General features: G+C 49.3%; 4 protein-coding genes and 1 pseudogene across 5 annotated transcripts; 2 read left to right on the top strand and 3 right to left on the bottom strand.

Annotated features, from left to right (window-relative positions):
* Positions 1-239: 239 nt before the first annotated feature.
* LOC135615708 (respiratory burst oxidase homolog protein A-like) lies at positions 240-5,158 on the bottom strand. Its single transcript, XM_065114560.1, has 14 exons — positions 4,362-5,158; positions 4,116-4,275; positions 4,001-4,049; positions 3,512-3,625; positions 2,616-3,038; positions 2,128-2,511; positions 1,961-2,056; positions 1,743-1,858; positions 1,486-1,653; positions 1,248-1,407; positions 963-1,160; positions 764-892; positions 616-694; positions 240-522 (listed from the first exon to the last, which is right to left on the bottom strand). The coding sequence occupies exons 1-14, from the start codon at positions 4,999-5,001 to the stop codon at positions 413-415; spliced, it is 2,826 nt and encodes a 941-aa protein (XP_064970632.1). The 5' UTR covers positions 5,002-5,158; the 3' UTR covers positions 240-412.
* A 6,850-nt stretch (positions 5,159-12,008) lies between these two features.
* LOC135613702 (WRKY transcription factor 22-like) lies at positions 12,009-13,962 on the bottom strand (annotated as a pseudogene).
* An 859-nt stretch (positions 13,963-14,821) lies between these two features.
* LOC135613701 (mitochondrial import receptor subunit TOM7-1-like) lies at positions 14,822-16,361 on the bottom strand. 2 transcript variants are annotated; one of them, XM_065110740.1, is made up of 2 exons: positions 16,085-16,361; positions 14,822-15,972 (listed from the first exon to the last, which is right to left on the bottom strand). In XM_065110740.1, exon 1 carries the CDS (start codon positions 16,331-16,333, stop codon positions 16,115-16,117), a length of 219 nt encoding a protein of 72 aa, XP_064966812.1. In that variant the 5' UTR covers positions 16,334-16,361; the 3' UTR covers positions 14,822-15,972; positions 16,085-16,114. The 2 variants fall into 2 exon arrangements, with proteins under 2 accessions (XP_064966812.1, XP_064966813.1); XM_065110741.1 differs by having other exon boundaries at positions 14,822-15,898.
* A 212-nt stretch (positions 16,362-16,573) lies between these two features.
* Positions 16,574-19,449, top strand: LOC135615707 (probable E3 ubiquitin ligase SUD1). The gene is made up of 2 exons (XM_065114559.1): positions 16,574-17,060; positions 19,062-19,449. Exons 1-2 carry the CDS (start codon positions 16,711-16,713, stop codon positions 19,282-19,284), a joined length of 573 nt encoding a protein of 190 aa, XP_064970631.1. The 5' UTR covers positions 16,574-16,710; the 3' UTR covers positions 19,285-19,449.
* Positions 19,450-19,793: 344 nt separating this feature from the next.
* Positions 19,794-22,065, top strand: LOC135615706 (receptor-like protein 51). The gene has a single exon (XM_065114558.1). It carries the CDS (start codon positions 19,871-19,873, stop codon positions 21,152-21,154), a length of 1,284 nt encoding a protein of 427 aa, XP_064970630.1. The 5' UTR covers positions 19,794-19,870; the 3' UTR covers positions 21,155-22,065.
* Positions 22,066-22,739: the final 674 nt, after the last annotated feature.

Here is a 22,739-nt window from a genome sequence, read left to right as displayed (position 1 = left end):
ACGACAAAATGGTTGGAAAAAATGAAATAAATGATACTAAGTGTCTTCTAGTGACCGTCCGATAAAGATTGTACCGATACCGACCATCGAATTTGAAGCGTCGAAACCATACACAGTCACAGAACATGAATCACTCTATCATCATCTTAGTTAACATCTTGATTCTATAGATTGCTACTGAATCATTTCGGAGACAAACAAAACATATCGGAAAGCCAATACAATAATACAACATGCACTCAGAAACAAAACCATTTTGGCCTGAATTATATATATATATACACACACAAATATATTCTGTACTAATGCTATACTTGATTTTTCTTTGTTTTTGCTCATCAGCATCCGTTGGAAAAATGATGATGATCAAGGCTATACAAGCATTCCACGGGACATGTAAATGAGTATGCGATCAGAAATGCTCCTTGTGGAAGTCGAACCTGGTGGTGCCCCTCTGGTTGTGGTCGTAGCAGATCTTGCTTAGCTCCTGCGCCAAAACCGGCGCACCGCAGTAGAACACTCCTGTGGCCGATTCACACGCCATGGTTTCAGGTCCTACATATATTATAAGCTGCTACTTTTCTCGGAGAAGAAAGACTGTGACTTTGGACTCACCTATCTTGGCATGGGGGTGCTTGGAGCATATCTTGGAGAAGACTCTCTTCCAATTAGGCCGAGCGAAATGAGTTCTCACCTACAAACATTAAGAAGATTTGTTTAGTGTGACAGGATACCGAAACTAGAGAGTGCAGGTGGAGTTTACCCGGGTGCCGGAGACAATGTCGACGCCGTTCTTGGCATGATTGAGAGCTTGGATCATGGTGATCAGTGCAGATCTGGCGTCTCCTTCTTCGTACACACTCGTCAAGTAATTGTGCATCTCAATCACGCCCTAACCATCCGTTTGAATCAGCAAAGATACGTGAGCTGTGGATTACAATCGGGAAACTTTGTTGGCTTACCCTTTGATCTAACTCGGCCACTTCGTTCATAACTCCTTTAAACCAGTCGAAGGACCCCTGTTCTCGTGTCACCCAGTAGAAGTATGCGTTGGTCGTTCTGAGAGCCCACCGTACTCTCCTCGACGCCCTCATCAGCGTCGCCAAATCGACACGCTCCCCGTTCTGTGGCTTTGGTGGGCGGTAGTCCGAGAGCGCCTCCTGCAAAATTATCACATGAAGTCTTCCAGAATGGACGAAGAAGATGGAGGCTAGAAAGTTCGTTTGAACGAGGAATGCGGTGCTCACGTTTTCCTCTTCCATTTTGACTATGTTGTTCAGGAGATCCTTCAGGATGCTGATGAAAGGAGTTGCACCGATTCCGAGGCCGACGAGAAGAAGGACGTCGTACTTCTTGTAGTCCTGAGCTGAAGCACCGTAAGGCCCGTCGATCAAAAGCTTCGGCAGGCTACAATTACAACGAGGAGCTCTGCTTATGAGACGTCACTACGAACGTTATATTAAACCCTTCGTTCGGCGCACGCACCTTTTCTTGGTGGCCTCGTCTGCCCTCAGAAGGCCACTCTTTCCGGCCCCCGGAGGTTCACAGGCTGCTGCGAAGACCCGCTTTAATTCTCGTGTCCAGTCACCGAGTTGTCGAATGTGGACGCTTAGGTAGCTATCCCCCGGCGCAGAAGTAATGGAGAAAGGATGCCTGGGAACATAGAAAGAAAACATGGCGTGCTTGTGGTACGAATGAAAAGCGATGAGGAAGACAATCTTAACATCTCAGGCATTAATTACCATTCGAAGGGCGATACAGCAGGGCACTGAACAAACATGTACTGACCACTCTGGTAGCGGAACGCGGAGGGCTTTGACATTTGGAGCGTCAGAACATTGCCGGGATATATAGCGACCTGATTACAGAGCTCAGTTAGTGGAAGCACGAACTATTATTAGAGAATCCTTCTTCAATGCTATGTAAATTTCTCCGGTTGCAGAATCAGTGAGCTACGTACCTTCAGGAGCCGAACCGAGTAATAGCCGGACCTAAGGGCTCTCAGGCTCCTCTCCCCAACGTAGAGCAGAACAGGAGCTGCTAGATACATCCATGTCTGCATCGCAGAACAAGGTTTAGCATCGCCAAGAACTCGGTGACAAGGTTGCGAGGATGAGAGAGATTTACCGTCTTGTTGTACCACTTGTGGATGAGGTAGAGGCATTCTCCGTGGACGATGAGCAACACGTAGACGATGACAAACAGGTGGTGGGAGTACCAGAAGGCGTTGAAGCCGGTGAGCCTGTCGAAGGGCTTGGGGAACCTCACCAGGCTCCGGCGGAACCAGTGCGTGGCGAGTGTGAAGGCCACCACCATGCAGACCAACATTATGATCCCGGTCACGCCCTCGGGGCCTCGCACGAGATCCATGTACGTGGGCTTGGTTTCTCCAAAGTAAGGCCGCAACATGTTGTACTTGTCAGCCGACGACGATATCAGCCGCGGAAAGTCGCAGGTGACATGGTTGCCGGCGTGGAGGATCACGCCGACCATGATTGCCGCCGCTATCGCCTAAACTTAATCACGCAAACGGTCAGTCAGTAGCAGGATTTCGATCCACCGCCTGTAAATTTATTTTTCTTGGACCGACTTAAAGCTTCCTTGGTAGGTATAACCTTATGGAAGTTGATATTGTCGTCGAAGGGCAGAGCACGGGCCAGCCGGGTGGAGCGAAGCCAGGTGATGGTGTTTCGGCACACCGGGAGAAGAACGAGGGCCATGTTGAGCTTGAGCGTCTCGGCCGCGCCCTTGGCGGTGGTGAGGCAGTACCCCATCACCTGGAACGCGTACCTGTGCCGGTACTGGATGAACTTCCAGGCGAACAGGCCGGCCATCACCCCGACCCACAGCGCCATCACCCACAGCCGCTTCCAGTTCTCCTCCAAGTAGTAGCCCAGCTTCGTGCTCAGCTTCCGGATGGGCCCCTTCCTCCTCAGCCCGGCCAGGTTCTGACTCAACGCTTGGCTGGTGTAGCTCAGCGCCTGACTGTAGTTAAGGTACGTATCCTTTTGAAGCAACAATGTCTCCAGTTGCCACAGCTGCAAAATTAAAGCAGGGACAAATGTTGGAAAACGACGCAATACGATCTATTAATCGAACTCAATTATTGAGAACGATGGTTTCATATTCCAGCAATCTTGCTTTTCTTCGCAATAACGCCACCAGCAAAAAGCCAGTGATTTGGATGACACTGCTCCAAGAACGCCACCAGCGACAGCCGACAGCCGTTCAACCACTACGGTGGTGGTATCTTAGAAAACACCAATTAGCATCATCATCCTCATCCAGCAAGGCAATTTCGACATGGTTTTCGACGTTCTAGAAGCCTAGAGGTCATGTATAGGTAGGTATACGCTGAAGGCAGTGTAAAGCAAGATACGTCTACATGCCTTGCGTGGTGCAGAGGAAGAAACAAGAAGTCAACGAATCATGGAAGGAGAAGAAGAAGAAGAAGTCTACCTGCCTTAGGTGGCCACAATGATATTTACAAGAGAGAGTCTGGGATTCGGACCTCGATATAGCCGAGCCGCTCGGGATCCAGCTCCTCCATGATTAAGGCTGCGTATTCCTCGGCCTGTTCTTTCAGCCTCGACAGCTTATTTGCCGACGCACTCAGCATTATGATCTGGAAAGCAACGCTGGTCCATTAGAAGAGAAAGATAATGAAATCCAACGTCGAAGTCTTCTTCTACTTTGACTTATTGCGCCTCTCACCTACCGCTGGTGGTGACAGAGTAATCGTGTTTTTTTCATGCATCTTAGATCAAGTCACAACCTTTCCCCTCTTATTTCCACATGCAAACATTTACGTGTTGATATAGAAACCATAGTAATAAAATTCTGGAGCCTAAGATGTATTGGGAAAGAGCAGATAGGTTCCGCTCACCAACTCGATCACCGTGTATCTGATTGCTTCGATCGATGCAATCGGATATACACACGAATTCACGATTCAACGAGGAAAACAGAGGAAGAAGAAGATCTGATGCAGTGTACTTGCCTCTTTAACTTCCTCCTCGGTGATCCGGCCGTCCTCGTTCTTGTCCACCCTGACACCACAGAAGGGTCGATCCATAATGTCATGCGAATTCTTTAAAGGGAGTTTAGATTATTACATGTCGAAGAAGATCTGGAGGCGAGAATCGAAGCTTTGATCCGTGATCTGACACCAGAACTCGTACAGCTCCTCTTTAGTGATGCGCTCCGCGTTTAACCTTCTTCTCCTGCTCAATGCGTCGAACAGCTCCAGCGCGAACTCCTTGGAATCTTTCATGCCTGCGTCCGATTTGCTGGTTTTAGTTGAGTGAATCACCCGATTGATCGGGGACAAATGGAGGAGTGTGACGGGTCGAAAAGGAAACCTATGCATTGGGCGAAATCGGAGCGCGAGAGATAGCCGTCGCGCGCGAGCTTGTCGAAGTTGCTTTGGACCTCGTTCCACGCGTCGACGGCGGTGGCTTTACCGCCGCTGATGAACCTGAGCCCCCGGAGCGCCTTCTGGGCTCCCGATCGGGTCCGATCCAGCTGCGCCCGTTGCCGCCGCGCCGCCCGGGAGGCCAGGGCCGAGTCCAGGGCCGGGGACGCCCCTGCGGCCCCGTCCGCGGAGGTGGATGCGCCCGCCCGCGACGGGCCGTGGCCCCACGTGAACCGCTTGAGCTCGGCCTTGAGGTCCTCCTTCAGCTGCCGCGCCCGCGCCACCGCCTCCGCCTTCAGCTCCTGGGAGAAGTGCCGCAGCCGGTGCGACGAGCTCCGCCCGATGGAAGGCGACCGCGACGCCGCCGACCCCGTGGCGTCGGACAAGTATCCCGAGTCCGCCGCTGGCGCCGGCTCGACGCGGCGGAGCACGATGGTGTCGTCGTCCTGGAGGTCGATCGTCACCTCCACGAACTCCTCTCCGTCGTTCGACGCGGAGGTCCCCGGCGACGACCCCGCGCTCATCACCCGCCCTCTGGGCACAGTGTCCGACGCCCATCGCCGCTCGTGGCGCGTCGAGCCCCTCATCCCAAGCTATCTGACAGGGACCAGAGAGAGGCACGGATAGAGCGGCTCTGAGATCAAGGCCAGGAAGAGGAAGAAGAATACGATAAAAGTAGTGGAGTAACCAAACGCGCTTGGAATCGTACAGCAAAAGACACGGCTACGCGTCGACGCCAAATATAGAGGAGATAAAGGAGCGCTATATATAGTATAGAGTGAGCGAGACGGCGAGTAGAAGAAGCACTCATCAACGCGAAAAGAAGGCCTTTGTGGGTGGAGCTAACTACGGCTCCCAGTGCTTAGTAGCGTTGACCACAATGCTTCTACGTCAGGTTTATCGATCAGAATCAAAATCAAGCAAGAGAAGCTGTTCGTCGTCAATCGTTTGGTTCTGGTCAACGGCATTGTTTTCTGAACACGATGTGAGAACTTCTCCCTAATTTTTGCTCTTCGTTTAACAAGAAGGTTTCCAAAAAGTCCACTCTGCCAAAGAAATAGTGCTCAGAATAATATCAATGTCTAAAGTCTTCCACGCTTCCTCGAAGCTGATGCTTCATATGTTATTCTCTCTCTCTCTTTCCGATGGTGGATTTCCTCTTCAATGTGTTATTTTGCAGGTCACTGTTCTCGTCTCCCATGAGCAAAATGTAAAGGAGGCTGGCTTTTAAGAAAGGTGTCACTCGACTGGGACTTGTAGTAGTAATTGGACACAGTCTGTGCCACGGATTCCTATTCTTGGAAACCTGAAGAATCGATCCTAGTAATTAATGCAGCATGGAAGATCGTGTAGTATTTAATCTAATGTATGGGAGAAGAACCAGTTGAAGTCGATAAGGTGGTTGCCACAGCAAAGGAGGGAGACGATGAGATCAGGGGTAGGTAGACAATCCTTTTCTCTATATGCAGGCAAAGGTGGCCGGCCACCTTCAACAGCGTATTGTGGCAACTCTTCAACACTCTGACAAACCTTCACCTCTTTGGAAAAGCACAAGATCAATTCACTTCTCCAAGTGGTGACTACTGACAGCCGACACCTACTCCTCCTGCAGGCTGCTACACATCATAATAATCGATCAATTATCATTTAACATGTGACTTATACATAATCGTCAAATTAATATAGGGAAGATAAGTCATGCATACACATCATAATAAGACAGAGTCAAATTACAACATGATAATTGTGCAAAGTACCTTCATGCTAAGAAGGTGATAGTTTTACTGTAATATTATGGCTCTCCTTTGAATCGTTGGATCAAATCTGGTGGTACCAAAGTTCATCCGGTGTCGCCTTGCTCGTCTGCACTTGTGTTGGTAGGCATCGATGGAGCCAATCTTGAACTACATTTCAACTCTCTTCTCCCGAGTCCCAAATTGCGTCTGCCATCCTTCACTCTCGTGAGCAGAAGCTGAGCTAAATACGTAAAGTTATAGAGATGGAAAGATCGGATGAGATTCGTCATTTCCTGAGACAAGATTCCACGGCAGATGATGATGAATATGATGAATGGTAACAGTGTTCTTAGTGTGTTTCATTATAATACTAGTTTGATTTTGTAGGAAAAGAGTGCCATCCCCTTTCGGGTTTCATCATCTTCGTCGAATCTCTCTTCCTAGTGAAATGTGCAACCTTATCTACGAAGATTCCCAAGGCATTGGGTGTGGCTGCCCCGCCAATTTCCATAAACTTTACCATTATCTCGTAGTCTTGGAAGAAATAAAATTACATATTTATCTTAAGAACTTGGTGTTGAAGTTTATGAGAAATCTATAAATCTATCTTAATTTTGAGTGTTGGTTATAGATTTTTTAATTAGTTATCTCTAGTATTCCGGCTCTATATTTTCAAAAGTTATATTAGGATCCCTATACTTATAAAAGTGAAATATTTAATTTAATTTTATTTTACGTTGTTGACTTTATCGATGAAAATATCACAGGGTTTACCACTAAGCGTGTATTGATCCTTTCTTATTTCAATTTATTATTGAGTACGTACTGTAACGGACAAACTTCTAAACAAGATGTTGGAGGTAATGCTTATGTCTGTCCGTTGTCTTTTGGCATGTTCATGCCTTGTAAAGAATGTAAAGGGGCGGCCGAAGGCTTAATAGTCCCATTTTAGTTGGGTTGGTGGCCTCTTTAGGCTTGTAAATAAAGGTTGTGTCATGTGGACACGTTCGAGAGCTTTTCGGTCTGTAATGGACCATTTTACCCTTTGTTGTGCAACTATTCAGAGCTTGTAAAGTCTGTTTGTAATTTGCATTGTCTATGAAGTGTTTTTCGGACATGTTTGCTTGTGGATCCCGATTGAGGCGTTCTCTTTAACCCGTTCTCTCTTTTGTTGGTCCTAAGGGACAATGGGAGGCTTCGGGGAGGCTGACCTTTGCGGACGGACGCGCGAGGGTGCCGCACGCCTTAGGCAAAACCAGCTAAGGTCGTGACATTGTGGTATCAGAGCGGGACAAGCACTCATAGAAACACTTGACATGCAAACGTGGGGGACCTAGCGGGGCTGCGTTGAGGGCAGTCAGCACACGCGCGACCGTTTGAGGGAAAACGGGCATGGAGATGTAGGGAAAAGAGTCGCTCAGAGGAGCGGGCATCTGAGATTGGCATTCAGAGGAATGGCCAACCCTTCGCGCAAGAGGCACCACGAGAACAGGCAAGCTTGGAAGAATTTGGAGCGCACAAAGGTTGGGATGGCTGAGTTTGAGCTACGGCTCAACGTTGACAACTTTACTTGATGGTGCTCAAGGCAAGCGAGGCGCTTGGCAAAGGACGAGACCATGCAAAGTGGAATGAGTTGCTCAGCGACCGAAAGAGTTGTGCAAAGCTCACAGAGGTGAGGGGAATTGCTAACTCGAAGAATTCGGTACTCATGCATGGGCTTGTATGCGGACGATGGATTGTTCGTGGCCATCCCAAGGCGGTCGAGACTCGGCGCCATGGAGCATTGAAACTTTCTCTTCGACATGCGAAGGATACGTCCGGAGGAGGCTGAAGTGTGCAACGAGTTCAGCATGTTGCTAGGCCTTGAGGGGTGCAGCGGTGGCTGTATTGACGTGGAGGCGCAATCTAGTAAGTGCGTTTGCAAGAGGCAGAACAATGCACAGTTTGTTCAGCAGATCGGAGTAGTCCAAGGGGATGGTGGTCTCCGAAACGAAGAGAGATGTTGCTCCAACGGGACAGTTATCCAAGAGGGATAAGTCTCAGCTCTCCAGAGGGAGAATCATGTGAGACGGACTTCACATGTTGAGGAGGAGTACCTCACAAACAACAACTCCACGAAGCTCGATGGACTGAGCAAGCGGCGAGGAGTCGTCGCATGATCTCGCTTGAGAGAATGCATTGGTGGATGCATTGCGAGATCAAGTGGGGGAGCGACCCAAAGCAACTCAAATGGAGGCACACTTGGAGTCGATATGGAGATCGGACTCAAGGGAGGGCTGACCCGTGGAATGGTGGGCGCGAGGGCCACCATCGACTCAATGCAGAAACGAGGAGCGGAGCAACTTGGGTGTAACTTGGCGAAGTACCCAAGCCGCATGAAGGGAGCCAGCATAGAAGTTGGAACATGGAGCAGAGGCACAGCGCTTTCCCTAGACAGAGGTCAAGGACATAAACTCTTGCAGAGGCAGGAGTAGAATCATGCTGTTCCCTGGGTCCTTCATTCTGACAGAGCGGACTCATCTTGCATGGTGCCAAAGACGAAGGGAGCTTCGGGGCACATGCACCTTATCTCGGAGGAGCATTCGATGGAGGAACTAAGGCGACTCAATTTGCGGAGGCGAAGTTGGGTACAGAAGGCCTTAGCACGGGGCAAGAGGACGCAGAGGCGGGTACTCTTGAAGAATATGCCACAGTGTTGCCATTCGAGTTGCTATGAAGGAAGCGGTGCGCAGTGGAGATTGTGCTGGTAGGGGCAGAGGCCCAGGATCCAGACAATGGTGCACAAATTACATTGAAGTCGGTGGACTTCGGGAGCTACTAGGCGACGGACTGTCCTAGAGCGGTGCTTCATCTAGGTGTGACCCAAGAGTGGGTGGATGAAGGTCGATTGCCAAAGGAGCGAACAAAATCGAAGGTGGAGGAGACCCTGCGATGTATTGGCAGAGGCCACACATGGAGGGTTCACAATTCGAGTTTATTCCACAAGGATCAGAATGCAATGGAGATGTCACCAGGAGGCGACATGGTGCAGCGGATCGTGGTGGAACAGTTCGTGGCAATGCGACACACACGACATAGTCCCGTGAGGGATGAGATCATATGGAGGTATGATCGGGAGCTACTGGGAGCTCCGCTTTGGTGAACAACACGACGGCAAGAAGGGCTATGGATTCAAGGAGTGAAGGCCATGGTACCGCAGAGGCGGGTCTTCCGAGCGTGCACCGAATTTTGCATCGGATGAAAACCTTGGTCATCAGCATATGGGGGCTGGGTTCCACCAAGGGAAAAGTTCGAATGCAAGTACCAGTGAGTCCCATGAGAGGGACTTGATCATGCAGAGGTATGATCGAAGCAGCTGGAGAGTTGGACTGCTCCAGAGCTCATATTCGCTTAAGGGAGCCCGACAAGTCAGAGGACAAGGTCGAGTAAGCGAACGTTGCTACCAAGGAAGCTAAGGAGAACAGAATCGGTGCAAACCCTACAATGTGATGGCAGAGGCCATGCATGGGAGTTGCAGTCTGTCTTTCCATCGACCAAACAGACTGCTTGGAGAACACAGAGGTGTTGAAGCAGGAAGTCGAAAGGGGCGAGGAAGCGACGACGAGTCCAGAGGGACTTAGCTACCCAAAATCAAGCATCAGTTAGAATGGAGGTGGACTCAGAGGAGTGCCACGGAGACATCTCTACTGATTGTGAAGGAAAGGGATACAGAGGCGAGGCGACGGATAGTAGGGCCATGGGCATGGCAGCGCCATGGTACCGCAGAGGCGGGACTTCCATGCAAGTCATTGATCCCTTGCTCTCACAAAGGGAGAGCGCTTGGTCGTGAAAGGGGCCGAGGAGGTGGAGCATGCAGAGGCAATCTCCAAGTACCGAGACAAGGCTGAAGGGCAGAGGCCAAGAAACTTCGTAAGACCGGTGTCAACAAAGTTTCTCATCAAGATAGCCGTAAGTGAAGGACTTCGGGTCATGCAAGAGTGCACGACCAAGGAACGAAGCAGGCAGTACGCGGTGCTGTACCTTTGCTACTCAGTGGAGTAGGCGGTAGTGTTGATGGAGAAGACGGTACAATCCCAGAGGCGACCTCATCTATCAGAGAATTACTCCAAGTTGGGGTGAAAACTTCCTGCATTCCAGAAGTTCAATGGCATTGAGAAGGTGAATCACAGTAACTAACTCAACGCAAGGAGTGCAAACACTTCAAGTGCTTCAGAAGTGTGAGCAAAGAGCAGACGAAGGCCAGTAACCAGCTCGATGCATGAAGTACAACCTCGAGGAGGCGGGCGAAGTCAAGTAACCTTTGTCTTCTCAACTCTTAAGAGAATGGGCGAAACCGAGTACCCCAGTTCTCTTATCTATCCAGCAGAGGAGCTCTGCACAAGTTCAAAGACCCTTCGAAGATAATGGAAGACAATAGTTGTCAAAATCCTCACCAACGGTGATCAGTGCTACTGAGAGTAGATTGTCCGCTTCATTTCCCAACGAAATGCCAATCGAAAGCGGAAGTGATGCGAACCTACTTGGATGTGACAACTAACTGAAAGAAGAGTCAATGAGCAGATTTTGTGGAGGAATGACCCAAAACTTCAGAAGTTTGCGAGGCGATGCTCGTTAAAGCTCCAACAAGCATCCACCCAGTTCAAGCAGCATGTGGAAATTTTGAGAAACTGGCGCAGTAAGAATGGTCTTTTCCTTCATTTGGTGGATCCGCAGGAATCAACGAGGATCAACACAACTCAGCCAACCCCACACCAGAGTCAGAGTCATTGGTGAGTTGAAGCAACATGGCGGATCAAAGTTCGACTACTCAAAAACAGCAGCGGAGAGCAGCTGGGAGCCAGGAGGCGCATTGCAGCTGGAGCAGAAGATTGAAGACTCAGCAAAGGCGAAGAGTTGCAGTGTTCACAAAGGCTTCGATGAGGACGTCGAAGGGATAAGTGGGGGAGAATGTAACGGACAAACTTCTAAACAAGATGTTGGAGGTAATGCTTATGTCTGTCCGTTGTCTTTTGGCATGTTCATGCCTTGTAAAGAATGTAAAGGGGCGGCCGAAGGCTTAATAGTCCTATTTTAGTTGGGTTGGTGGCCTCTTTAGGCTTGTAAATAAAGGTTGTGTCATGTGGACACGTTCGAGAGCTTTTCGGTCTGTAATGGATCATTTTACCCTTTGTTGTGCAACTATTCAGAGCTTGTAAAGTCTGTTTGTAATTTGCATTGTCTATGAAGTGTTTTTCGGACATGTTTGCTTGTGGATCCCGATTGAGGCGTTCTCTTTAACCCGTTCTCTCTTTTGTTGGTCCTAAGGGACAATGGGAGGCTTCGGGGAGGCTGACCTTTGCGGACGGACGCGCGAGGGTGTCGCACGCCTTAGGCAAAACCAGCTAAGGTCGTGACAGTACGGTATTTACATCAACAAAATTGATAGCGTGAAAAGAAACGTGATTAAATATTTCACTCTCGTAACTATAGAGATCCTAATGTAATTTTTAAAAATGTAGGAATTGAGATGCTAAAGAAAACTAATTATATAGGGTGGTCTATAATTAGTCCTAATTTTAAAGGACAATCGAATTGAGTTAGCTTTCTACATGATCAATCTTATAGAGTCGAATTAGTCTTCTTATTAATGTTATATTGTTAGTTCTTATGTGCTAATATACTGTCAAGTAGCATCGAATTTCACTTAAAAATAAGGTTAAAATATCGAAATATCCCAATTTCATGATGTATAGAATAAAAATATCATGAAATATTAGGAGCACATAAAAATAGGGCATGCATAAATAGATGGATAATTCCACAAACAGCACAAGATTTCCAATCTCTTAATACAACCATGAGGAACAAAAGATCACACAACTCTCAGAGGTAAAATAGTAGGACGAATACATACATGGCGACTTGTCTCGCAAGCTTACTAGTATCGCTTTACACAGCCAGACTTGTGCCGTAGAAGAAGACATGCAAAGATGTACAGAGATCATTTCTACAGGAAATAAGAGGGGACAAAAAATCCGAACCAAATAGGAAACAAAAAGACGATTAAGCACTGTATATAGCTGCAGCAAGAAGAGCCGTCGGCAGTCAGCTGCCACCAGCCGCCGCCGCCGCATTGTCGTTAGCCACCCAAGGTGAACGGAAGAAATGCTCCTCGAAGCCGCCATCCTCCTCGAAGGAGGCGGAGCCGACGGACACCATTGCCGGGGATTTGGTGGTCCCAGCGGTGTTGGTCGAGCCATCTATAACCTCCATGCCAAGGAAGATCAAGTCGTCCGCGCCCATCATCTCCATGTCTCCCACCGTCAACAGCTCCTCCTCGTCCTCGTCCTCATCCTCGTCTTCCTCATCATCCTTGCTCTCGACCGAGTCCGTAAGCGCTGTTGTGGGCGAAGGACGTTGTGCCACGGCCGAAGATGGAAGAGGGCTCGATGGCACGTGGCTGCCGGGCGACTTCAGCTGCTCTCCGTCTCCCTCGCATCCGGAGGCGGGCGGCGGCTGCGCGGAGGAGCCGGTGGGCGGAAACTTCTGGCGAGTGCTGCCGGAGAGAGAATTGCGGTGCGTGGGGACGGGGTGGTTGTGCTCCGCCGTGTATGTGATGACCAAAATCCCTGGGTCCTCCCGATTCCGCTCTACCTGCTTCCGGGCTTGGCATCCTTTGGAGCTGCTGCACCTGTAGTAACCTCTGCTCATACCTCCCAATGTTAGTCGCTTCGTCAAATATTAGAACTCGGAAGTTGGAAGCAAAGATTGAAGCGAAAAAGGAGGAGAAGGTCCGGTGGGTTATAGCCTTGCCTTGGATAAGGGGAGCCCTTTATGGGTTTCTGTCCGTACTTCCGCCAAGCCCACATATCAGACGAGGCTCCATCGACTGGTACTTGGCACACCACCTTCTTCTGCTGGTTCTTCCTGTTGGTGCAACGATTTCCCCAACTCGTCATCAGTACCCCATAGAAATGACTCCTTTGTTCTTCACAAGGTTTGAAGCGAACAAGAAGAAGAGGACGATACGATTAGAGGATGAGATGAGAGCAGAAGTGAACCTTCTCTTAGAACGGGGTGTTTGGGAGACCGGACGTTGAGGCTGCCGCAGTTGCGGCTGCAACTGATGCGGAACGACGGCTAAAGCGGGGAACACTGAGGTGGCCGGGGCGCAGGAAGGGCGGTAGCTCGGCTTCGGGACGAGCAGTGGCTGGAGCTGCCGCTGCTGCAGCGGTTGCAGATGGGTTTTGATGTAGAAGGGCTGGCAGAGCTCCTCCAGCTCGTAAGGGGACGTCGACGTGCCCATGAGATCGGGAAAGCCCAAAGCCTCGTCCTTTCCTCCTCCCAAACTCTCCTCTTTCACCACAGGAAGAGGAGGAGGCAACGAAGAGAGGGGATCCGACTCAGCCGCCACCGCTGCCGCAGAGCAGCCCCTCACCACGGCGTACAGATCCCAGTCGTTGTCGTCCATGGAACGGGATGAGCTAAAGCGCAATGGACCGAAGGTAGAACAGGAGAAAGGTGGGGGCGCTGACTTTGCTTTTCTTGTATGTGATCCGGATACGCAGGGAGAATCCAAGTCCAGCTGTGGAATTTATACGAGACGGATTTGGTGGTGGTCACGGTGGACGCATTGGTGGTGGTGGTGGTGCTGATGGTGGTGGTGGTGGGGCTGAAAACTGAAAAGAGCCGGAAGTGGCAACGGATCACGACAATCTTCCTCCTGTATCCTCTCAGCCTCACCTCATCTTAATTAGCACCCAAAGCCGGTTTTGGAATCCCCAACTTGACTTCGGCAAAGGTCAAAGGAGTGAGAAGATCTCGGCAATCCTCCTGTCGCTTTCTCTCGGTCGTCTCGTCCCTCGTCACCATCCACGCGCGCCCCCCCGTCGTGAGTCCTATCGAACGCATTCTTCTCGCGTAAGTAACTGCGTCTAACTCACAGCTGGCTCGAAGAGAAAGCTTTGTTTAATGTTAGGTTCATAACGTGAGGAAATGGATGGGGGAGACATGGGGGGGTTGCAGGTGACACCCAACAGCAGGCCAGGGAGAAAGAACTCGTCAAGCAGCTGTCGGTGGACTTCACCGTTTGGTCTGATAACCTCGATCTTTTTATCTACCTTTCCAACCGCAGTGATCCCACCATGATGTGCGCCGAGAAAAGTTGTTCTTGCACTACAACACAACTCGGTGCGTGAGAAACATATCCGACAGACAAATCTCTGAGACATATTGATCAGAGAAACCTCACAAAGCTGTCGTGATGTGCTCCTTCGATCTTTTTGACGTGGCCAGATCAACCTGCCAAGTTGGAACTCTACAGGCATCAGCGTTAGATGTTGATGCGTGATTGGAGTGTTGGATATATAAGACGTGCGACACCTTGTCATGAGCATATATATATATCTCCACCTCATCCACCTTAGTTGGAGGCGAGAGAGGCCGCCATCGCAACAATACGTTATTGCTGACTGGCCACTAAGCAACGTGAATGCCACCATGTGACAAGACTACTGCCGCACCGTCACTCATCTTTCTGATAGCGAGCTACAGTCAACTGTCTCCAATTTCTTCTGCTTCTTGTTCTTCTTTCACCAGAGCAGCCGAAACATCCTTGTTTAGGGAGTGTCATTTAAGTAGACGCAGCACAAGAGATGGGTCAAAGGATGACATGGAAGTAGCAGACAAGTGATTGTTAATAAGTGGCATCCAAGTTAGGTATATGCTTCCTAGACATTTATGGATGTGAGCCTTTATGTACTGGATCAGCTAAGAGTGATGGGACGCTACATAAAGGATAAGCTTTGCTAATCATAATGGCATGATCCAACATGGTCCTCGTGGAGATCCAGTCGTACATCCGGGTTCGCCACGTAGGTCTCTTTTCCCCTGACCTCTCCCTCTCAGAAAGATCTGTGAAATATCTTCCTCACAAGTTCACTGCACCACACACCACTCACCACTTGACGATGGTGGAGTCTTAGCTTTCCCGCAAAAGGCAGGAAGGAGACGAGTAGAGAGCTAATATACTTAATTAATGAACTTATTTACCACCTAGGACATCACTTCCCAATTTGGATTCCGAAAACATGGATGGCCAGACACGTGCTGAGAAGGTCACAGAACAAAGGTTGGGCCTGGGCCAAGTTCCAAATAAGAGTCCACCCGCTGTCGCCCAAGAAGCATTGCCGCGCTGCTTTTGAAGTAGCTTCGGCCTCCAGTTTCCCACTTCTCTGTGATGACGAGACCTGAGATGGCCAAAGCGGTAGAGTGGATGTCGCCTTCACTGATTTCCAAGAATGCCGGAGATTCCGGAGCCCAAGTCTTCGGCACCACCACGTCCACCTCTGCCTCTGCTGCTGCTTGTGCCATATCGATGTCAGACTGGCTTCCTTTTACCGGCTCTGCGTCTTCCGTTTCCCCTGATGGACGCACATGGTCTGGTGGAATTGGCTCCTCAAAGGAGCTTTTGAATGAGGAGTCAAGAAGATGGTTGAGTGCCCGCCCACTGGGGAATGCTAGTGCTAGGAAGCAGTAAGAGTCTCTTGCTTGCATACATGTTGTCATCTATCGATAAAGATTCTGTCAGCATACATCTCAGGCTCAATCACATACGATGATCGACAGAGGGTAAAGGAGTCCGCAAACTGTTCTTGAAATCGATCACAAGTAACACAATCTTGGACTGATTTCTCTACCCTAGTGATGCACGCAGTATAACAAGGTCAGCCATACCTAATGGAAATCTATCGTCGGCAATCCAAATCTCCTGATGGACGACAAGCACGATGCTATCAGCACATACCATCAAAAAGCAGTAGAAACCAATCGATCACTATGGAGCTACAGAAAAAGCCGCTTTAGAAGATCAAGCACGGTCGTCAACTTAGGACTCGCAAAGTCCAATCGAGCAACAAGTCACTAATTGTACAGGCGTAAGCACAAGATCGCTAACCTAAAAGCTTGCCGATGGTGGAGGGAGGCATCAGACGGGACTGAGCAGCTGGTAGAGCTGGGGCTTGGGCTCGGAGTTCATGCCGATGGTGATGATGAGGGGAATAAAGCCATAGTGAGTGATCACCTTGGCCTTCTTCATCGCCCAGGTGCTCCACTCCTTGAAGCACTTGCACGCCGACCGCTCCTCCGGCCCCTTGGAGCCCTTCCCGGCCTTCCTCTTCCCCTTGAGCGACACCTTCGACGTCATGGATCTCTTCCTGCACCGCCCACCGCTTCCCCCTTTTTCGTTCGCCAAAAACCCTAGCTAGCCGGTTTATTTAAAACTGCGGCCGCCCAAGAATAGGGCCCAATTTCCGGGAAGATTCATCTTACATGGATTATGGCCCATGGGCCGTATAAATGACTCAATAAACTCTATATCAACTGCAGTAATCACCTGCTATGGCTTCAATTCGACTCCTCTCTAAGCATAAACGACAGTCTCCCGTCTCCATCAATTCCTTGTTTGGTGGCGTTACTGCTAATCTAATCTTTACTTGTGATGGAGGCAAGCAGCCGAACCGAGCTTCGATTCCTCCCCAAAAGGCCAAACAAAGCACAAATTTCACAGGTGCCCGAGACTCCATGGCCGATGTTGCGCCGCGAAATGGCGTCGAATCCCACGCCGCCGTGCTGGTCGCTATTGCTGGCTCCGGCGGAAGGTCGGCCGCGGGAGGGGGGGATGGGGATGCGGAGACCCTTCCGGATGCAGAGAAGGGCGCCTGCGTGGTCGTCGACGTAGGATGCGGTGGCCAAGGGACCGACGTAGGCGGTAGCGACCGGGAGGACGAGAAGGTGTGCAGGATCTGCCATTTGAGCCCCGCCGGCGGAGAAGAGGGATCCGGGCTAATTCAGCTCGGTTGCGGGTGTAAGGGTGAGCTCGGCGTCGCGCATCGCCACTGCGCCGAGGAGTGGTTTAGGCTGAAGGGCAACCGGTAGTCTTCTTCATCTCTCTTGTGTTCCTTTAATCCATTTCTTATCTTCTTGCTTGGTATGTCAATGATTTTGTTCTCCGATTAGACTTCTTTGATGGTGGTAACGCTTAATCCTATCTGAAGGCTGTGGCAAGTGCCTTTAGATCTGGTAGTAGCTCCTTTGATGCACTTGTAGCACTTGCTCTCATCTATCGCGTGCTTGATTGATGCCTTCCATATGCGACTTGTGCTTGCCAAGTTGCAAGAAGTTCCTCAAAGGGACTCTTTTCACCTTTTCAGAAAAGGTGTTTGTTTTCCTGTTCTTTAGTGCTGTACAAGACAAGATCACAATTGTTCAGCTAAATCATTTTCTACTGTGGAATTTTCTGGTTGGAGGGTTGATTTCATATTATATGATCTTGAGATAGGCAATAGACAAAGTTACATCCAAGATATCAGGAACTTTATGTGACATCATATTCCAAAAGCTAAGCATGATTAGGTTGAGGACCTCCAAGGAGACCAAAAACAAAACCAACTTTGGTTCTGAATCATTTTTTGTCCTTCCAAGCTACAAGCTTAATTTCATTCTCTACATTAATGAAAGACAAATCCAAATTCCTCAAGTTAACAAATCAACCTTGCATTAAAGAATGGTGGACTTGATGACAGTTTAAGGGCTATTCTGCTCATTTTGGACCGCTAGACATAGCCATGCTTGACATAGGACTATAACTTTTGACTATAACTTTACTCCTGTATGTGGTCAGCCATTTGCAACATAGGACTGTCAGTGCTTGATACAATACTAAGTAATTATCCACCGTGAAGCCGTAAGAGTGAGATATATGATAGTGGTGCACCTCCTTTTAGACAACCCTCCCCTTCTTAGGGTGAAAGAGAGTTACATGATGATGATCATGAAAGATAGGAAGGAGAGAGAAAAACAAAAGAATGGAGGTGAAGGAGAAAGAAAAGACAAAGACTGGTAAGAGGGAGGATAAATGGAGAAATACATAATGTGAGAGGAAAAACAATAAGACATATTCGATTAACATTTAGTTCTAAATGTATCATAAATATGAGACAGTTTTTATCCATACAGTTACTGATATGCCTCTGATCTTGGTTATACCTCCATTCTGTTTTGGACAGAAATATAAACAAGGCCCTATCACAATGTATAAGTTTGGTGAGCATCAACCTAAACAAATGTGGATAGGTGATTGAGTCTTTCGTGCATCTCTGTCACTATGATCTGATTCATTTCTCTTTGCAAGCCTTAAAATGTAGGTTTCATCTGTGCTGGCTTTACAAATTCTACATAGACCCGTAAAGTTTTCTACCAACAGATATTTTATGTTGTGGATTCTTTATATCGCCAAAACCTGTAGTTGAGCATCCCAGACTTGTAACTGAGCTAAAAAAGTTGCTAGTAGTTATATTTGTGGCATGGTCATTAGAAATGTCTAAATATTTTTATGTGTGAAATAGATCTAATGCAAGAAAAGACAAGGTTGAATTGTAGATATGGAAAACAACAAATTCAGTTCCATCTTTGGAAAACCTTTTCCATGGTGAAGAAAAAGTCCAATAGCTTTTTGGCAATAGTGTAAGCAGGGCTCATCATGTTTACAGAGAAACAAATAAAATACCTGATGTCTGGCCTCCTTAGCTTGCGATAATTTGAGGAATCAAGTCTTCTTTCGTTACGAAGAGTGCCCTGTTCCTGTTACACAATGCTCTTTTCAAAATATAATTGCATCTCATTTTCTTCGATCTGACATGACCTTGAGTATCTCAATATGCTTTAATTTTACATTACCATTTTTTTCCAGTTGAATGTGGTGAGCTAACTGAGGGTAAGTTTAAACATCCATTTTGAGGTTGTACTCGATTCCTTTCTAAATGAACGGGTTGTGGATGGGTTGCTCAACTCCTTTTCAATCTCATTGGACAAGTGCATTTGAATCATAGCTGAACATTTGCAAGCAGACATATAAATCATTGATCTGGATGCAGGTATTGTGAAATATGCGGCGTGAATGCAAAGAACATCGCCGGTGAGGAAGGCAGCAGGTCGATGGAGGAAAGGCATGTCAGGAGAGAGCCGAGCATTCCGCACTCCTTGGAGAGTGATGAGAGGGGTGGCTGTTGGAGACGTCAATCTTACTGTAATTTCCTCATGGCGTGCTTCATAATAGCCTCCATATTTCTGTGGTTCTTCCGGGTAAGTATGTTCTAAGATCGCTTCCTTCTGCCAAACGGAGTATGTTGTCGTGCTTCTCTTATCAGCCAACATTTCTCTGTCACATTGTATTTCAATTCAGAATCTATATGTGATGTGGGGATGTAAAGTTCCAACATGATTCCTATTCGAGATAAAACTCCGTTGTCTGTTTATGTTGGATTTGATCGTCCTGTTTAGTTAGATTAAAACGTTGATGAGGTTATGGGTTATGTACAAGTGAAGAGGCTGCTGTTGCAGCCTTGGGGGGTTGTGAGGCTCGGAGCTTGATTCGGCCAGCCGTAACACCGTCCCTTAGGGGATCCGATTTAGGCCAGGCGGATCCGGACCCGGTTAGGCGCATCCGATTTAGTTGTTAGTATTTGTAAAGTGTCCGGACGGATCGGAGCCCGTGAAGGAAACCTGAACCCGACCCGCTGACCGTCGGTTTCGATCAAGAAATCACTTGGCCCTTCATCAGACGGCCACGATGCATCAATCGCACTTCACGATGAATACAAACGTCTCTCATCTCGCTCGCTGCACTCACTACACTCTCACTGTGACTCTCTCTCTCTCTCTCTCGCTCTCCCTCCGAGCTCAAATGGCTCATCGCCTGGCGGCCCTTTCGATGGTTCTCACCCTGCTCTCGTCCTACACTTGGACCGGCGGCGGCGCCATCCCCCGGTCCCTGTCGCCGACCGCCTCCCTGGTCGACTTGCACGGCTCCACGCTCGACCCCCGCCAGCTCACAGCGCTCCAGGCCATGGGGTTCTCCTCCGCCGGCGACCCTTGCGCCGTCCCCTCTCCCCGCGACAACGCCACCGCCTGTGACGACGACGCTCCCTTCCGCCACCTCGTCTCCCTCCGCCTCGCCAACTGCTCCCCGGACCTCGACCTCCCCACCACCGCGCTCCGGGCCCTGTCTACCCTTCGCTCCCTCGCTTTCTTCCGCTGCCCCATCGCCGCCCCGAGGCGCCTCCCGGGCCCCTTCGTTGCCTCTCTCCGCTCTTTCTCCTGCACCGCCTCCCTCCGTCGCCTTACCGGCGTGTGGCTCTCCCGCATCCAGAACCTCACCGACCTCTCCGTCATCGGCGTCCCAGTCGTCGCCAGCGGCCCCGCCGTGGTCCTCTCCCAGATGCGTCACCTCCGCTCCGCCACCATCTCTTCTGCCAACCTCTCCGGCCTCGTCCCCCACCACTGGCACGCCTTCAACCTCGTCCACCTCAACCTCTCCTCCAACCGCCTTAAGGGCCCAGTCCCGAGCTCCATCTCCGTTCTCGGCTTCCTCCAGACCCTCGATCTCAGCTCCAACGCGCTCACAGGAACCCTCCCCGACTCCATCGGCGACCTCGCTGCTCTCAAAAACGCATCTTTCGCGCACAACTCGATCTCCGGGCCCATCCCCGACTCCATGTCTCAGCTCTCGGCGCTCGTCCACCTCGATCTTAGCTCGAATCAGTTCAACGGAAGCATCCCAAAGTTCCTATCTGGGATGAAGGGATTGAAGTTCCTAAATCTGGAGAACAACAACTTCCAAGGAGTGCTCCCCGTCAACGCGTCCTTCCTGAAGAGACTCGAGGTCTTCAAGGTGGGCGGCAACAGCAACCTCTGCTACAACCACACTGTGCTCTCTTCCAAGCTCAAGCTGGGGATCGCCCCCTGCGACAAGTACGGTCTACCAGCGTCGCCGCCCCCGGACCGCTCCACTCGGGCGGACTCGTCGGACTACTCCGACGACGGCAGCGACGACGGGAGCGGGGATAGAGGGAGCGGCGGCGGGGACCACCACGGGCCGAGCAAGCTGGTGCTCGGAGTGGCCATCGGGCTGTCCTGCTTTGTCTTCCTGGTCATCTTCCTGGTTTGCCTCTCCAAGCTGTGCGGCTGAAGCAGAAGTTCGATCTCAGCAGCAAAAAAATCCACCTTTATCTATCTACTACTCAGCATTATTCTCCTCAGAGGTTCGATCAGCTGGAGCACATGTTGACATAGCGACCCACAACCAACCATCTCTCTCTCTCTCTCCCCCAGACATCTCCTTCCTGTTTGCAGATAAAACCGATGCTGGTTACTCTTGGAATGTTGGTTGAGCAATGCTGTTTTTGAGTCGACGAGAGGGATAGAGCTTTAATCACAGTGTCTTCTTCTCCCACCTGTCCTTTTTATTAGCTCTATAGGCGCTGTAGACATCCTGCTGTCCTTTTATAGCGTTCATTACTCGTCACTCTACTTTATCTTATCAATGAAGTTTCCGTCTCTAGCGCAGTGGTCGCTGCTTTGAGTTCCCACATGATGCTGTACTCATTTATTGGCTCTGCCTTCCGCACTAAGCTGCCACTGATACATGAACATCCAAGAATGATGAAGATGATGATGTCGTCTTCGTCTTCGTCTTCGTCTTCGTCTTGTGGGCGAGCACCAGACTATCTGCAGACACAGCAGATTCAGATTCACGGAATCTTGTATCAGATCAATCGAGTTGTACAACGCTACAATCTTTGTCACCCTACGCAATCGTTTAGCCGAGCTAACAATAATACCTTTGAGGCGGTCGATGCTTCGCCGGTTCATCACCTCCTTGGCTACAAGGGCTTGTGGTTCACGAGAAAGCGCAGGAAGAAGAGGGGATCTGACGTTTATTTCTTTTGGGGAACGGACACATCGGCCAGCGGTAAAGTCGATCGCTTTCGGGTGGCACCTGCGTTGATTCTTGCATTAGTTTTTCTGATCTGAGATACTGACAGAGGACTCATGGAAGGCGAAGTTGGAAGAAAGGCGAGAGTTGTTGGTGGGTGGAGAAGGCGCGAACCCGACTGCTGCTCGTAAGGTGTTCGAGGGGGGCGGGGGGAGGTGGGGGGGGGGATTGCAGAGGTGAAGCGTCCGAGGGGATGAGGTGACTGCGAGATCCAGAGGGACATGGTGAGGCTGCTTCAACCTTACTGCGCATCGAAAGCAGCCTTCTACACGTGATGGATAGGATGGGCGGTGGGCAGAGTCGCCCCCGCGCGCAGTCGTGCAGATCGACCCATTGCCTTGTCGCTGACTCGTGCAGCTGACTCCACCTCTCCTGCCTTCCATGGAATTTTGATGTGGTGCGGTGCTGCTTAGGTTGTTCGAATCATCAATGTATAAAAGTTTTCCAGGTTGCATCGTCCTGTCTTCGAAATAGGGTTTTCTGAGGGGATGATTAATTATCCCCATGCAAAGGTTACTGGAGGGATTAATTATATAATATTCTTATAATTAATTATATTTAATATTTTAATTCTTGTAAAATATTTATTTTTGTTTTTCTTACATCATTGTTTTTGTTGATGAAAATATCACATCACACGTGCTCAGTGATCAATTGAAATGAGACAGTACGTTCTTCGTGATAAACTCTATGATATTTTCGTCAACATAAATATTTTACTTTCATAAATATAAGAATCTTAATATAATTTATAAAAACATAAAGATCAAAATACTAA

This window comes from Musa acuminata, chromosome BXJ2-6, assembly GCF_036884655.1.
Source record: "Musa acuminata AAA Group cultivar baxijiao chromosome BXJ2-6, Cavendish_Baxijiao_AAA, whole genome shotgun sequence".
NCBI lineage: Eukaryota > Viridiplantae > Streptophyta > Magnoliopsida > Zingiberales > Musaceae > Musa > Musa acuminata.
Note: the sequence above shows the minus strand (reverse complement) of the source record. Positions and strands in the feature narration are given on the sequence as shown.

What these genes read in the sequence shown, in the direction of transcription:
- LOC135615708 (XM_065114560.1), bottom strand. Translation starts at nt 5,001, where the DNA reads ATGAGGGGCTCGACGCGCCACGAGCGGCGATGGGCGTCGGACACTGTG. An exon ending in GCTGTATCGCCCTTCGAATG is followed by an intron (nt 1,654 to 1,742) that starts GTAATTAATGCC and finishes CTATGTTCCCAG; the next exon opens with GCATCCTTTCTCCATTACTT. An exon ending in TCAAAATGGAAGAGGAAAAC is followed by an intron (nt 1,161 to 1,247) that starts GTGAGCACCGCA and finishes ATAATTTTGCAG; the next exon opens with GAGGCGCTCTCGGACTACCG.
- LOC135613701 (XM_065110740.1), bottom strand. Translation starts at nt 16,333, where the DNA reads ATGACGTCGAAGGTGTCGCTCAAGGGGAAGAGGAAGGCCGGGAAGGGC.
- LOC135615707 (XM_065114559.1), top strand. Translation starts at nt 16,711, where the DNA reads ATGGCCGATGTTGCGCCGCGAAATGGCGTCGAATCCCACGCCGCCGTG. An exon ending in TTTAGGCTGAAGGGCAACCG is followed by an intron (nt 17,061 to 19,061) that starts GTAGTCTTCTTC and finishes ATCTGGATGCAG; the next exon opens with GTATTGTGAAATATGCGGCG.
- LOC135615706 (XM_065114558.1), top strand. Translation starts at nt 19,871, where the DNA reads ATGGCTCATCGCCTGGCGGCCCTTTCGATGGTTCTCACCCTGCTCTCG.